Source organism: Ornithorhynchus anatinus, chromosome 2, assembly GCF_004115215.2.
Source record: "Ornithorhynchus anatinus isolate Pmale09 chromosome 2, mOrnAna1.pri.v4, whole genome shotgun sequence".
NCBI lineage: Eukaryota > Metazoa > Chordata > Mammalia > Monotremata > Ornithorhynchidae > Ornithorhynchus > Ornithorhynchus anatinus.
The window spans coordinates 12,491,461-12,507,490 of NC_041729.1; the positions used below are offsets into that span (position 1 = coordinate 12,491,461).

At 42.6% G+C, this 16,030-nt stretch overlaps 1 protein-coding gene across 1 annotated transcript in view; it reads left to right on the top strand.

Moving 5' to 3' along the window:
* Nucleotides 1–16,030, top strand: part of TMEM132D (transmembrane protein 132D) — a 545,527-nt gene that overhangs the window by 119,792 nt on the left and 409,705 nt on the right. Inside the window, exon 2 of the mRNA XM_007655786.3 lies at nt 10,188–11,076. Within this exon, the coding sequence (XP_007653976.2) occupies nt 10,188–11,076 (889 nt within the window). The remainder of the gene's footprint in view (nt 1–10,187; nt 11,077–16,030) is intronic.

Sequence of the window (16,030 nt, forward strand, 5' to 3'; positions counted from 1 at the left end):
GACTGGTGACAGGCATATAATAAATCAATCATATTTATCAAGTGCTTTCTGTGTGCAGAGTAGACTGTAAAATGTAGCAAATGAATGCAGAGCACCGTACTAAGTGCTTGGGAGAGTACAATACCGGGAGGAATGAAACATTAAAACACTAAAGCAGCATACAAAAGGCCAATGGACAGAATAAAAAGAAATAAGTAGGGTGTTGGGGCCAGAGGAGTAGAAATTCAGTCTCTTGTGATTCCTCTAAGCCACACCACACCCAAAAACCACAGCAGTCACCATTCTTCCCAAGGTTTTGTGGAGGCCTCATTCTGTACCTGCTTTTCTCTTTCCTGCTAGGGTAATAATAATAACAATAATACTAATAATTATGGTTCTTGTTAAGCACTTACTACGTGCCAAACACTTCTAAACTCTTGGGTAGATAAATGTTAATCAGATTGGACACAATCCCTGTCCCACAAGGAGCTCACACTCTTAATCCCCATTGTAGAGGTGAGGTAACTGAGGCCCACAGAAGTGAAGTGACTTGCCCAAGGTCACACAACAGATATGTGGTGGAGCTGGGATTAGAACCCAGGTCCTTCTGACTCCCAGGTCCATGCTCTATCTGGAGGCTTCTCGATGGTGTGGAGGAGAGCTGGTGCTGGTTCTCAGGGAGGCAGTGTGGTTGTCCCGTTGGGGGTGGACAGTGGGAGGGTTTAGCTGCCGCTAAAATCGCCGTGGCCCATTGTGCAGGGAGCAATTCAGGAGCAGAGGCCTTGGCTGGTACAGAGAAAGGGCGGCCGTGTTCCCGATGGATTTGCATTATATAGATAATAGATATAGATAATAGAGCAGGACTGGAGGCAATAAATGGGGAAGAATCCAAGAGGAATAAACTCGATCCTATCCATTTATGCATATAGTTGCTATAGATATGTTCAAGGGCTTTCACTTTCTGAGTGAGTGTGTGTGTGTGTGGGGGGGAGTTTTCCCATTTGTGCCATCTCTTCCATGCATCTAATGTGGTTCAATAGCCCCTGGCCTGGGGCAGCTCTTCAGCGTAGGTCCACATAACTGGGTCTAATTCCGGGAATTCTGGTTTGGTTTTTTAAAAGCTGCCATTGTCTCTCAGTGTTGGAATCCAGATTGTGTTGTACAGGTCAGTTTTGTTGGGTATGTGTTTTTGTCTCTGCTGAATACAAGTCTTCCCCAGATAAAGTATAAAACTATTGGAGTTTTTGGCCTTTGGCTGTTTGTAAAGCTGTCTCTGGCTTGCAGCATCTGTTCATTCAAATTCAATACACAGTTACAGCTCACTGGTAGAGAGAAGCACTGAGGTCTACTGCTCTCTAACAACTTGAAAAAACAGCGGCCCTAATGCTCATACATGTTTGTTTTCTTTTTTATAACCTTGCTTCCATTCTTTCTCTCTCTCCCCGTAGCCTCTTTCCACCAACATAACCTTCGATTGCAAGAACCTTTTGAATTGGCTTTGCCCACTCATGGAGGGGAAGAAAGAAAGGGGGTGGGGGGGAAAAAAAGTAATTTCATTCATGGGTTAGTTAAATATTAATGTAAACAATTAAAAAAAATTACAAGGTGTGACCCACTGCTAGTTTGAATATAAAATAACTTATGAAGTTCTCTGGCTGCATCGTGAGGGGTGGTTGTGATGAGTGAGAAATAGCAACTGAACGTTGCATCCCGTGTACTCGGTTGTGCACTGACAACCCGGGGCAGAGAGTAAGCTCTTAACAAATACCATTTCAAAAACAAAACTGTTCTGGGGTTGCCTCAGGAAAATACAGATGAGGATGGGATTTCCAAATGGAAGCTAAGTGGAAAATCCAATATGACTGTCTAAGCCCTGGGAGGTTGTCCTGCTCACGGGTTTGCCCGTGAACAGTGAACCTTGGATTAAGAAATAAATACAAACCAGATACATCCCACCCCTCCCCACCCCAGATCATCTGCACAGTGTATCCTATTTACCCACTTAGTTTACTTCCTTTGACACTTAAAGAAAAATTTTCCATGTAGCATTATGAATCACTTCATGTAATTTGCAGGGGGAGCAAGAGGAAAAGGAAATTATATTAATAAAAATGAATACTTCTCCTCTGCTAGACTGTAAGGTTGTTGTGGGTGGGAATGTCTGTATATTGCTATATTGTTCTCTCCCAAGCACTTAGTACAGTGCTCTGCACATAGTAAGTGCTCAATAAATACGACTGACTGGAAGGAACTCCCTGAAGTAAGATATTTTTACACTGAGGCACATATACCTTGAAAAATTTTGTCATTTAACTGTAGTTTTTCATTTCTTTCTGGTATTTGCTAAGCTCTTATTATGTGCCAGCTACTGTTCTAAGCACTGGAGTAGATACAACCTAATCAGGTTGGACATAGTCCATGTCCCACATGCGACTCACAATCTTTATCCCTGTTTTGCAGATGAGGTAACTGAGGAAACAGAGAAGTTAAGTTGCCTTGTCCAAAGTCACACAGCAGACCAGTGGCAGAACTGGGATTAGAACCCAGGTCCTTCGGACACCTAGACCCATGCTCCATCCACTAGGCCGGCCTCTTCCCGTTTGAAAATAGTACATGTTTTCCCTGTCTCTATATGCATTATATTATTGTGTAAAGTCTCATACACACACACACACACGAAATGTAACTGACCTACCATTTAAATTTCCCAAATACTTTTCTTATAATTAAATGAGCTTTAAAAACTTAAATGTCTTTCGCATTTTAATCGTTAAAGAGACACCTCTCCTATGCCCCAGACTCAGTTAAATTGTCATGACCCTGCTGAGAAACTACAGAATGAAGTCAGCTCCCTGTGAAATGCCTCATACTGTTCACAGTTGTGAAAATCTGCTTGAGAACCAAATGCAAATTTTCCTCTGAAATATAGCCACTTAATGGTGAGGAATACTGACTGGATGTTGTAGAAGCAAAAATTAAGAAACAGGATTTTTTCTGCAATTGTTCTCATAGAAATCTGCCTGTATTTAAAACATCCTTGTTGCTGAAGAGGAGACTCTTAAAACAGACTTTTTAAAGGGCTGAGGAAATGTTCACTTATGAATTTAGTTTCTTCATAACTAAGTTCATAAATGGAAATTCTCTTAGGGGTCAAATTATTTTGCTCTCATTCTGGTCGATGTTTAAAAATTAAACCAAATTTAATCAGAAGCTATTGGCAAGCATAAGTTTTTTTTTTTTAGCAAAACTATCATTTTCCTTAAAACCAAAGTGCAAAGAAAAGGTTCCCACATCAAATGTGTATTTTTTTTCCAAATAGTTTACTCGCTAAGATTTTCTAGCAATTGCTTCTCTTTCCTTTGACACCATGCGCCTTTCTGTGTCAAATTTTTATTCTTAGGTTAGCCCTTTCTCCTGGGGGGCCTAAAAATAATGATCTTGCTTTTTAGCGTCACGGTGAATTGTGGGACACAAATGGCATTTTTTTGTGTTTGGTAGTAAGATAAATGAATTTTAAAGCAACGCAGAGCTCTTCTAGACAATAATCATTTAGGTCAGTTACCAGACAAAAAGACTAATACATCATTTGTAAAATAAAGCTTCGGAAATTAGTTGCCTTAGAATGACGTCCACAGTGACCTCTTGCTGCTTTCCTTAAAGAGGCAAAGGATCTGAGGTGTTTGCTACCGAATATGCAATTTATCACACAATTAGGGTTTGTGTCCTGGAGTACAGAGGTCCCGTGTTCAAACAGAAAAGGTCATACAGTATGGGCCACTGGTATTAATGTTTAACAATGTGTCTCTTGGTTGCTCAGTTCCTACAGTTCCTAATAAGAATGAAAAGCTTGTCTGCTAATGGGCCCAAAGCAATTAATTCATTCATTCTTTCAATAGTATTTACTGAGCGCTTACTATGTGCAGAGCACTGTACTAAGCGCTTGGAATGTACAAATCGGCAACAGAGACAGTCCCTGCCCTTTGATGGGCGTACAGTCTAATCAGGGGAGACAGGCAGACAAGAATAATGGCAATAAATAGAGTCAAGGGGAAGAACATCTCATAAAAACATTGGCAAATAGAATCAGGGTGATGTACATCTCATTAAACAAAATAAATAGGATGATGAAGATATATACAGTCGAGCGGACGAGAACAGTGCTGAGGGGGTGAGACGGGAGAGGGGGAGGAGGAGAGGGAAAGGGGGGAGAAGAGGGTTTAGCTGCGGAGAGGTGAAGGGGGGTAGAGGGAGCAGAGGGAAAAAGGGGGGAGCTCAGTCTGGAAGGCCTCTTGGAGGAGGTGAGCTTTAAGTAGGGATTTGAAGAGGGGAAGAGAATTAGATTGACGAAGGTGAGGAGGGAGGGCGTTCCGGGACGGCGGGAGGACGTGGTCCAGGGGTCGACGGTGGGGTAGGGGAGACCGAGGGACGGCGAGGAGGTGGGCGGCAGAGGAGCGGAGTGTGTGGGATGGGCGGTAGAAAGAGAGAAGGGAGGAGAGGTAGGAAGGGGCAAGGTGATGGACAGCCTCGAAGCCTAGAGTGAGGAGTTTCTGTTTGGAGCGGAGGTCGATAGGCAACCACTGGAGGTGTTTAAGAAGGGGCGTGACTTGCCCAGAACGTTTCTGCAGGAAGATGAGCCGGGCAGCGGAGTGAAGAATAGACTGGAGCGGGGCGAGAGAGGAGGAAGGGAGATCGGAGAGAAGGCTGACGCGGTAGTCTAGCCGGGATATAACGAGAGTCATTGCTCAACAGCTCATCTGAGAGAGAGATCGGGCAATAAGGGAAGCCCAGTGTCTCTGGAATTGGTCTTTCAGTACCTCTGCTATATTCCTAGTTGGGTGGAGCAGTAACTCTGAAGTGGTTTTTATGAGAGAAAGGGGTAAAATGGTGTGATCATAAAAACATTCCCCAGCCAACCTTCTAGCAGTACCTCCCCCTCAACTCTCCCTCTCCACCCTTCGACTCGCATTGTTCCACCGACTTGGAACTCCCTTTCCTCCACTTCTAATCTCACAGAACCCCTCTTTTGCCTCCTTCGAAAGCTTTCCTAAAATCCTTCTTCCTCCAACAAGTCCTCCATGATTAATCCCAACCCCTCAATTTATAAGCTACCTCTAGCCCTTACATATTTACTTTTACCCTCCCTCGGTACCCTGTATGTACCCCAGCACTTAGAACAGTGCTCTGCACATAGTAAGCGCTTAACAAATACCGACATCATTATTGTGGGAAGCAGCATGGCTCAGTGGAAAGAGCCCGGGCTTCAGAGTCAGAGGTCATGGGTTCGACTCCCGGCTCTGCCACTCGTCAGCTGTGACTGTGGGCAAGTCACGTAACCTCTCTGTGCCTCAGTTACCCCATCTGTAAAATGGGGATGAAGACCGTGAGCCTCACGTGGGACAACCTAATTACCCTGTATCTACCCCAGTGCTTAGAACAGTGCTCTGCACATAGTAAACGCTTAACAAATACCAATATTGTTATTATTATTACTTATTTGCACAACTGTCTTGTCAGTTTATTGATTCTGATTATCCATTAAAAAATATTTTTATATCAGTCTTCCCAATTACAATATGTTGTGGGCAGGAAATGTGTCTTGTGCTTGTATTGTACTTTCCTAAGTATCTGGCATAGTGCGACGAATTCAAAGGATAATCAATAAATACCTGTATTACTTTACTACATCATTCTACCTTGTCTCTTCCAGAGAACATTTATCGGGCACATACTGTGCGTATAAGAGTATGAGGTATTTGCTGGAAAACATACTGCTCTGGGAATAAGGAGACCTGGGTTTTAGTCCTGTTTCTGCTGCCAGCTGATGTACTGGGGTGAAGACTGTACATTTACCTTGGAATCTGCTGCATCCCTTCCCAACTGTTCACTCACTGCATCACATTCCCTAGCGGAAATGAAAATGGCAAGGATGAGCGAGTGGGATTAGCACTGTACAAGTCACTAGCACTGTAATCAATTCCCCTGTGTGAGTCTTAGTGAGCAGGGATTGTGAATGTGTCTGTTTATCATTATCTCGTCCTCTCCCAACCTCTTAGTACAATATGCTGCACCCAGTAAATACAGTTGAATGAATGAAGTATGAGGAATGAGACTGGTCTCTTGTTCCATTCCCAAACTTTTCACATTTCTCCCCTCATCAGTCGTCATTGCTTAAGTGGCAATTTCTGTTTCATTATTTGTTTGAAATGGAAAGATCACTTTTCCTATTTTGCATATTAAGGAATTTAAAAAAAATGCATGTTATTGCATACGGGTAACAAAATTGTCCATGTGGATGAAGCTTAAATGAAGGTAAACTGAAAAAGTCATCAGAAAGTGCCAAAGCTTGACGCAACAAAATAGAAATGTACCCCTCTCTATACCTTATTAAGAACTCAAAAATTTACTCTCTATGTGAAGGGACGTCTACAGATTCTGTTCCCCTAACGGAGGTCGGCTAACTAAGTATTTTAATTGCTCGCCATCATCCTTAACCTCATTCCCTTTGTCCCTTTTGTAATGCAACTGATTAGGGACAAGTTTTTAATGAAGGGGGAGAATTTCTACTTCTTCCAGATGTTCAGCACATTATCACATTATAGATAACAGTTATCAAAGGGAAGCAGAGTGGCTTAGTGGAAAAAGCACTGGCTTGGGAGTCAGAAGGTCATGGGTTCTAATCCCAGCTCCGCCACTTGTCTGCTGTGGGACCTTGGGCAAGCCATTTAACTTCTCTGTTCCCTCATCTGTAAAATGGGGATTGAGACCATGAGCCCCACATGGGACAACCTGATTACCTTGTATCTACTTCAGCACTTAGAAAAGTGCTTGGCACATAGTAAGTGCTTAACAAATACCATTTTTATTATCATTATTATTATCAGTGAGTCTTTAATCTGCAAACGAATGGATTAATTTGTGCATTAGGGTTGCCACTGGGCATTTAATTGTGTGGGTTTTGGAAAAAAAAATAAACATTGCTCAAATGATGTTTGACAGTAGATCAAGAATAGACGGAACAGTCTAAAGAACTTAACAGAAAGGTTTCAGTACAGTTGTTGAATTTTTTTTTAATTAGGAAAACTTTATTCATTGTGCAAGATTTTCTTGTTTCATTAAGCAGTTAGTCCATGCATTCTCTCTACAATTTGTGATTCTAAACTCTATAGGTCTCAATTCTAATAACAAATCAACCAGAAAGTCTTAACAAGACTAATATAAGACTAGAACATTTTGAAGAAAAGCAATAGAGTGAAATCCTGCCTTGTGCTTGAGAAGTCTATCAATCAATCAATAATATGTGTTGGGTGCCGACTGAATGCAGACCATTATACTAAATCCTTGGAAGAGTACAATAGAGTGATAAGACTGGATCTCTCTTCTCAATGAGCTTACAATTTAACTGGGGAGACAGGCACCAGAGTAAAACCTAGCATATGGATTTTGTCCCCTACTAGTTTAGTATCATTACTTCCCTGCCGATCTCACGGTCTTAAGAGTGGATTCGAGAAGGATCACTCAACTACTGGAGAAGCAGCATGGCTTAGTGGAAACGTCGTGGGTTTGGGAGTCAGAGGACATGGGTCCTAATTCTGGCGCCGCCACTTGTCTGCTGTGTGACCTTGGGCTCTGTGTCCCAGTTACCTCATCTGTAAAATAGGGATTAAGACTGTGAGACCCTCACGGGACAACCTGATTACCTTGTGCCTATCCCAGCACTTAGAACAGTGCTTGGCGTATAAGTACTTAAATACCGTTATTATTATTTTTATTACTTTAGAAAATGTAGACGGCTGGCTAGAAATAAAGTTAATTTTATATTGCATATTGGGTAATAGCATAACATCTAATTATTTTTTGCCCCCTGGGGATGGATGCCTAAGAGAGGTTACTTTATGTCCAATTTATTTCTTTATAAAAGTCATAGCTATGAGTTAGATCAGGTAATCTCATATATTTGATTCTTGAAGTCGAAAAAAGTTGCAAGCACAATGAATCTACCAACAGATAATTGCTAAGTACTCACTGAGTCCCCTTAAAATAATAGGTTGGCTTTACTCAATAAATCAATCATATTTACTGAGTGCTTACTGTGTGCAGAGGACTATACTAAACGCATGGGAGAACATAATACAACTGAGTTGGTAGACACATTCCCTTCCCATAGTGAGCTCACAGTCTGGAGAGGGAAACTGACATTAATATAAATTAATAAATTAGAGATATATAGATAAGTGCTGTGGGGCTGAGAGAGGGGTGAATAAAGGGAGAAAATGAAGGTGATGCAGAAGGGAGAGAGAAAAGATTCATTCATTCAATAGTATTTATTGAGCGCTTACTATGTGCAGAGCACTGTACTAAGCGCTTGGGATGAACAAGTCGGCAACAGATAGAGACAGTCCCTGCCGTTTGACGGGCTTACAGTCTAATCGGGGGAGACGGACAGACAAGAACGATGGCACCAAACAGCGTCAAGGGGAAGAACGTCTCGTAAAAACAGTGGCAACTAAATAGAATCAAGGCGATGTACAATTCAGATTGTACATGTACAAAAGAGGAAATGAAGGCTTAGTCAGAGAAGGCCTCTTGGAGGAAATGTGGCTTCGCTAAGGATTTGAAGTGAGGGGAGAGTAATTATCTGTCGGATATGAAGAGGGAGGGTTTTCCAGGCCAGAGACAGGTCGTGAGCGAGAGGTCGGTGGCGAGATAGACGAGATCAAGGTACAGTGAGTAGGTTGGCAATAGAGAAGTGAAGTGTTCAGGCTGAGTTGTAATAGCAGTGCAGCAAGATGAGGTAGGAGGAGGCAAGGTGATGGAGAGCTCACATGGCATTTCAAATTTTCTAAACCCCACTCGTGTTATTTCCTTGGTCATCACAATATTTTTGTAAGCGAGGGACAGATGTTATTCCCATTCCCACCTGAAGTTCAAAATGGCCAGGTGATTTCTCCATGGAAGCTAAGTGGAAGTAATAATGTTGGTATTTGTTAAGCGCTTACTATGTGCAGAGCACTGTTCTAAGCGCTGGGGTAGACACAGGGGAATCGGGTTGTCCCACGTGGGGCTCACAGTCTTAATCCCCATTTTACAGATGAGGTAACTGAGGCACAGAGAAGTGAAGTGACTTGCCCACAGTCACACAGCTGACAAGTGGCAGAGCTGGGATTCGAACTCAGGACCTCTGACTCCAAAGCCCGGGCTCTTTGCACTGAGCCACGCTGCTTCTCTAAGTCATAAGAACCTAGGCATCCTGGTTCCCAGGCTTTCACGCTTGCCTTACAATCAGTTAGTAGTATTTATTTGGTACAGAGCAAAGCACTTAGGAGGGTACACTAGAGATAATATACATGATCTCTGACCTCAAGGAATTTATAATCTACATTGAGCCACAACTCTTATAATTTTTATTAGTATTATGATATGCTTCCTATGTGCCAAGCACTGTACTAAGTGCTGGGGTAGGTACAAGTAAATCAGATCGGACACAGCTCCTGCCCCACATGGGGCTCAGACTCTGTATTGGGCGCAACAGATTTTTAATTCTTATTTTACAGTTGAGGGAACTGAGGCTCAGAGAAGTTGTGGCCTGCCCAAAGTTACACAGAAAGCACTTGGCAGAGTGGGAATTAGAACTCAGGTCCTCTGTCTCTCAGGCCTGGATTCTTTCAATTAGGTCACGCTGCTTCTTCCAGTAATAGAAGTATATATCTCTCAAAGTTCCAGTTGTATGGCTTGGGGAGACTTTTCACAGTATGTTTAGCCTTCCCTGGAATGATTTCTCCAGAAAGGCTTTAGAGTCCTTTTCATTCCCCTCCTTCGCTTTCCTTCTTCACGCTCAGCATAGTCCCGAGAAATGGCACAAGCTCCAATCAATCTATCCGTAATATTCACTGAGAACTTAGTGTTCAGAGCACTGTACTAAGCACTTGGGAGAGTACAATACTCCAGAGTTGGTAGATAAGTTCCCTGCCCAAAAGGACTTATGGTCTAAAGGGGGAGACAGTAAAATAAATTATGGATATGTACATAAGTGCTGCGAGGCTAAGGGTAGGGAGAATATCAAGGGCTTGACAGGTACAGACCCAAATGCATAGGCGACGCGGAAGGGGTCTGCCGCAAATTACAAGGGAACTGGGTAAATTCACCACATTAAATGCTTGATTATTTTCCAAGTGATTCTCGGTGTCTAAACTGTCATTTCCTTTCAACAGCAACAGAGAGCCGAGGCATTCTGGAGAGCATTCAGAGGTTTTCTCTGCTGCCCACCTATCTACCAGTGAGTTATCATATCAACAATGCAGACGTTTCCTTTTTTCTTAAAGAAGCCAACCAGGACATCATGAGGAACTCCAGTTTGCAGTCCAGGGTGGAGTCTTTCCTCATCTACAAAGCCAAGAGGCCCCCCATGTTGAACGCTAGCTATGGACCTTTTTCTATTGAACAGGTAATACCCCAGGACCTAATGTTGCCTTCAAATCCATTTGGATCCACCAATAAGTTTCCCCTCAACTGGAAGCTGAAGGCATACATCCTGAGTGAGAAGATTTACCCGAACAGGCCCAAAGTCCAGATCTTGTTCTACATCGCGGGCAGGGATTGGGACGACTACAGCACGGCGGAAAGACTGCCTTGCCTGAGGGTGTTCGCTTTTCGGGAGACCCGGGAGGTGAGAGGCAGCTGCAGGCTGGCCGGGGACCTCGGCCTGTGCGTCGCGGAGCTGGAGCTCCTGTCCGGCTGGTTCAGCCCCCCGACGGTCGTCGCCGGGCGGAAGAAGGCCCCGGGCCAATCGGAAGGGAGTCCTGTGGAACTTTACTACACCATCCAACCGGGGGACGAGAAGGGAGAGTGCATCAAGGAGGATACAAGGAAAAGCAATGGAATCCGATCGGGCCACAATGACGTTGATGAATCAGGTCCACCTTTACGGAGGATTGGGAGCGTTTTTCTTTACCAGACGCACAGTCGCCCTTCTCTAAGTGAAATCCGATTAGATAACAATGTTGCCATCCATTACGTACCAAAGACGGTCAAGCAAGGGGATACGCTGACTTTTCCCGTTTCGGTTTCCAAAAATTCAACGGAGGATCACTTCACACTCAGGTAAGTTTGTTGTCAATGACTACGGTACCCTGCAAGTTTGGACATTCTTTTAACCCTGTGCTGTGCCAGCAGAGTAATTGGTTCCGGAGAGAGCTCAGCCGGTTTTCTTATCTCTAAAAGATTTCCATTTCTCGATGGTCTACTCAAATAGTTTGCTTATATACCTAGTCTTTTATAGATTAGTTTAGGAAAGACTGACCACTATGAGGAATGAATGGGATTCTTGGCCACAACTTCAGTTATTTGTAGCAGGTTTTTGGAATACCTCAGTGATTCTGAATAGCACCACTTGCATACTAGTCTTAAACACCATAGAGGACAAATTAGCTTTCCAGTTGGGCTTTCAGAACGCAGGGGTAAAATAGAGAAATTGGTTTAGCAAAATTGAAGATCATTTCTAGCTTTAAAAGTATGAACATGGCACTTCACACTAGAATTTCGTTTGCCCCTGGGTTTAACTTCAAAAAAGGGTTTTAGGAGGGTTTTGATTTTATATCAGTATAAAATCATTTTACTAAGTCGTGTCATTCTGAAAGGACTGGGGTGGATTGCCCTTGAACTACTCTGTCGTGATAAAATAATTTTCAGGGCCATCATCCATGCCTCACGTTGGCATTATCCTCCACTCATCTCCCTTATTCAACGCACACATTCAATCTGTTACAAAATTCCACTGGGTCTACTTCCACAACATCTCTACAATCCACCCTTTCCTCTCCATCCAAAATGCTAACATGTCGAGCCAAGTACTCATCGCTTCCCACCTTGACTTTTGCATCAGCCTCCTCGCTGACCGCCTTGCATTCTGTCCTTCCTCAATCCAGTCCATACTTCATTCTGATGCTCAGATCATTTTTCTGAAAAACTGTATCTCGAAAACCTCCAATAGTTGCTCCTCTAATTTCCCATTGAACAGAAACTCTTTGCCATTGGCTCTAAGCACTTAATCAGCTCTCTCCCTCAATCAATGGTATTTATTGAGCACTTACTTACAGAACCCTGTACTAAGCGCTTGGGAGAATGCAACAGAATTGGCACACGTGTTCCCTACCCATAATAAGCTTACAATCTCCCTCCTATCCAACCTCGCTGATCTCCTAGTACAACCCAACATGCATACTTTTCTCCTCTAAATACCAACCTACTTCTCCGTACCTTGATCTCATCTACTCCACCACTGTCTCCTTACCCTTGATCTCCCTTGGGCCTGGAATGCCCTCCACCTTCATATCTAACGGTCCACCATTCATTCATTCATCCTTTCAATCGTATTTATTGAGCGCTTACTGTGTGCAGAGCACTGAACTAAGCACTTGGAAAGTACAGTTTGGCAGCAGAGACAGTCCCTATCCACCAATGTGCTCACAGTCTAGAAGGGGGAAGAGACAGCAGAGCAAAAATACAAAACTCTCCCCACCTTCAAAACCCACCTAAAATCACATCTCCTCTAGTCTAATCCCATTATTTCCTCTATCCCCTCTCCCCTCTCTGTCAACTATGAACTTGACGGTGTTCCCCTTAAACACTCTGATGCTTATTCAGCCCCACAATACTTAGATAAATATGCACTACTGTACTACTTTCCCTATCCCTAATCTATTGTAATGTCTTTCTCCCCATATAGACTGAAAGCTTCTTGTGGGCAGGGATCACATCTACCAACTCTGTTGTATTGTACTTTCCCAACCACTTAATACAGTGTTCTGCATACAGTAACCTTTCCTTAAATAACATTAATCGATTGAAGACCCTGTATGATTACCGGTCTCGGCTAAGGGGCGGAGGGTCAAACGGAGGCCTACCCATTCCATTCCTAGCTTGGGTGGTGGCTAGGGAGTGAAAGGCAATCTGCTACAAGTCAAAACTCCCCCATACTGGGCAGCAGCGGCATGGGAGAGAGTTGAGGGAGGAGACTCTAGTTTACTGCGTGGAAGATGGCAATGGTAAACTGCATCCATATTTTTACCAAGAAAACTCGTTGGATACACTACCAGAATGATTGCAAATGGAGAGCGGAGCATTCCGGGAGAGATGTCTGTGGTGTCACTGTGGTCGGAAACGACTCGACGGCATAGGGCAAGAATGATTTTTGAAGAACCTGAAGTGTTTCAAAAATGGTTGACTGTTTTATGAGCTTTCCAAACACTCATTTTTTCTCATCTTCATCATATAAGTTAAATTTGTTCTTTCAAAGCAAATCCTGCCTTATTACTGGCTCTTCCTCAATGACAATGGCTTTTTATTACACAGGTGAGAGACACAGTCCCTAGTTCTCCAGGGGTTCATTTCCACCATTCATACCTGAAATTTAAAATCATAATCTTTAATTTGATGTAAACCTATAGTATGTCTGGTACTTGGCATCCTACGCGTATACATTGTAGAAAGCATATCGCTGATATTGCATCTGGGGACGTTAGTCACATGGACCCTATGGATATAAATATGTCCACTGGACACCCTCATTAGCGTTCCCTTCCTTTGGAAATCAGTCCTAGATTTAAACAGATCAGTCTCTCCGCTTGGACTGCTTGCTATCTTTGACTTTATGTTCCCATTGCTTCACCAAGTTAATTTAAAACTTCTCACAGGAGAACTCGCTTTCCAGATGGTGAAGTTGCTCTAACTCAGCAAATAAATCCTGGGAGTAAGCCAGAAACTCTAGCTTGACGATACTACGTTTAGCACATTATGCTTCCTGTTTCCTTCTAGAACTACCAACTTTTGATACTGTGTTCCAAGAAACCTTCCGGAGGCCATGGTTAAAGGAGCTAATCAAATATACTGAACACTTACTGTGTGCAGAGCGCTCTGCTAAGCACTTGGGAGAGTACAATATAACTAGAAAGTAGCATGGTGTAGTGGATATAAGCACAGGTCTGGAAGTCAAAGGGTCATGGGTTCTAATTCTGGCTCTGCCACTTGTCTGCTTTTGTGACATTGGGCAAGCCATTTACCTTTTCTTTGCCTAACCTGTAACATGGGGATTGAGACTATGAACCTCACCTGGAATAGGGACTGTGTCCAACCCGATTTGCTTGTATTCCACCCCAGTGATTAGTACAGTGCCAGGCAATAGTAAATTCTCAACAGATATCACAATTCTATTATTAGTATTGTAACAGAGTTGGTAGACACTGTAATGCAGGGTCATTCCCCTTTGTGATGGCAGAACCTGGTTCCTGAAACGATTTTTGATCTCCATGTGACTGCCATATTGCCCCCAAGGGCCCACAAAGAGAATCCCCAGAAAGCTATATTTATTGTACTCTCCCAAGTACTTAGTACAGTATGCTGCACAGAGTAAGAACTCAATAAATACTATTATATGAATTAGAGGATGAAAGAAAATCCAGACTCAAGTCTACTTGGCTTTCTACATAGATCCAAATGCACCATCAAAATTCTTGAAGACCCATTTGTAAAACAAATGGAGGAAACTTTCTGGAACTAGTACCAAACGATCCTGATTTTTGTGGGGCATAGAACCAAGTAAAATATACCCAAATAATTTCCTTTTTTTTTTTTTTTTAAGGAATTGGACTCTAATAGATCACTTCAAATTGGCCCTAAGAATGAAGCCTGCACATGAGCTGGTGCTTAGGAGCACCTGAGGGCAAAGAATATGTCTGTTAATTCTGTGTATTGCACTCTCCTTACCACCTAATACATTGCTCTGCATATAATAAGTGCTCAACAAATATAAATGATTGACTGATCACAAGAGAGAGCTAGTCCTCACTAGACTGTGAGCCTGTTGTTGAGTAGGGATTGTCAGTATCTGTTGCTGAATTGTACTTTCCATGTGCTTAGTACAGTGCTCTGCACACAAGTGCTCAATAAATGCGATTGAATGAATGAACATAAGAGCTTGCTAAATTCTATGTTGGGCTAACCAATAGTCTATGCATTTCAATATTCTGTGTCAATAAAGAATGCTTAGAGGAGTAATATGATTACCCTCTTTGACATCCATCCTTATGGCTAAGTAATGTACCTAAACCTTTTCTCTTTCCCCAGTAACCCTCCCCCCGCCCCCGGTAATCTTACATTTGTTGTTTAATATGGTCACTGGTCTGACTAAATATACAGTTCAGGCTTAAGAAAATGAATCTGAATGGGGTCTGTTTTGCCACATACCGTGAGGAAGATTTTTATTTATCAGCTTGAGGTATTACTAGGAAACCTGAACATTTATGAGATTTCTTTTTTTAGTGACAACTTCAAATCTACTCTAAGTAGAATTTTATATAGACCTTGTCCTTCTGAAGAGATTTTCTGTTCTCTCCCTCGTTGTTTCCTTCACAGATGAGAGTACACAGTGGCCTGAGGAGGGGTTAGTTGTCTGGGTGGTCTTTGCTGGGCTGGGTAACCCGCTGTTGGCTGCATTTGCACTGATGGGTCTTTTATGGTTCCAGTAAAGGGAGAGTACTCTCTACCCCCTAAGGGCAATGATTATGGAAAGGAGATAAACAATTTATTTGAGCAGAAAGGATGAAAGTGAATTTTTGAGTGTGTTTTAGCTGATGTGATGGCCTATACCACAAAATCATTTGAATTCTTTGCAGATAGTAATTCATCACCTACTATACACCTCTCTGGTTATTTGTGTACTTGTGATCTTAGGATGTTACGATTTCAAACCCACACAGGGAAATTGCTTCTGTACTGGAAACTAGGTTATGCAGTGCATACTACAAAAGGCTCTAGCTTAAAGGGAGAAAACAGCCTCCACTTCTTTGCAGAGAGTTGCAAATGATCGTTGTCATTTTCTGAATTCAGAAATGTCCTGCTGGCATCATTGTAAAGGAGAATTTCACCAATAAAAATGTTCATAAGCTTTCATCTCCCTCACATCTGAGAATCTCTTTTAATTTTTGTTAAAAAAAAAAAAAATCATTCAAGTGAGCAACCAACACCCCCTGGGCAGATAGGCCCACTAGTCTTTTCTCTT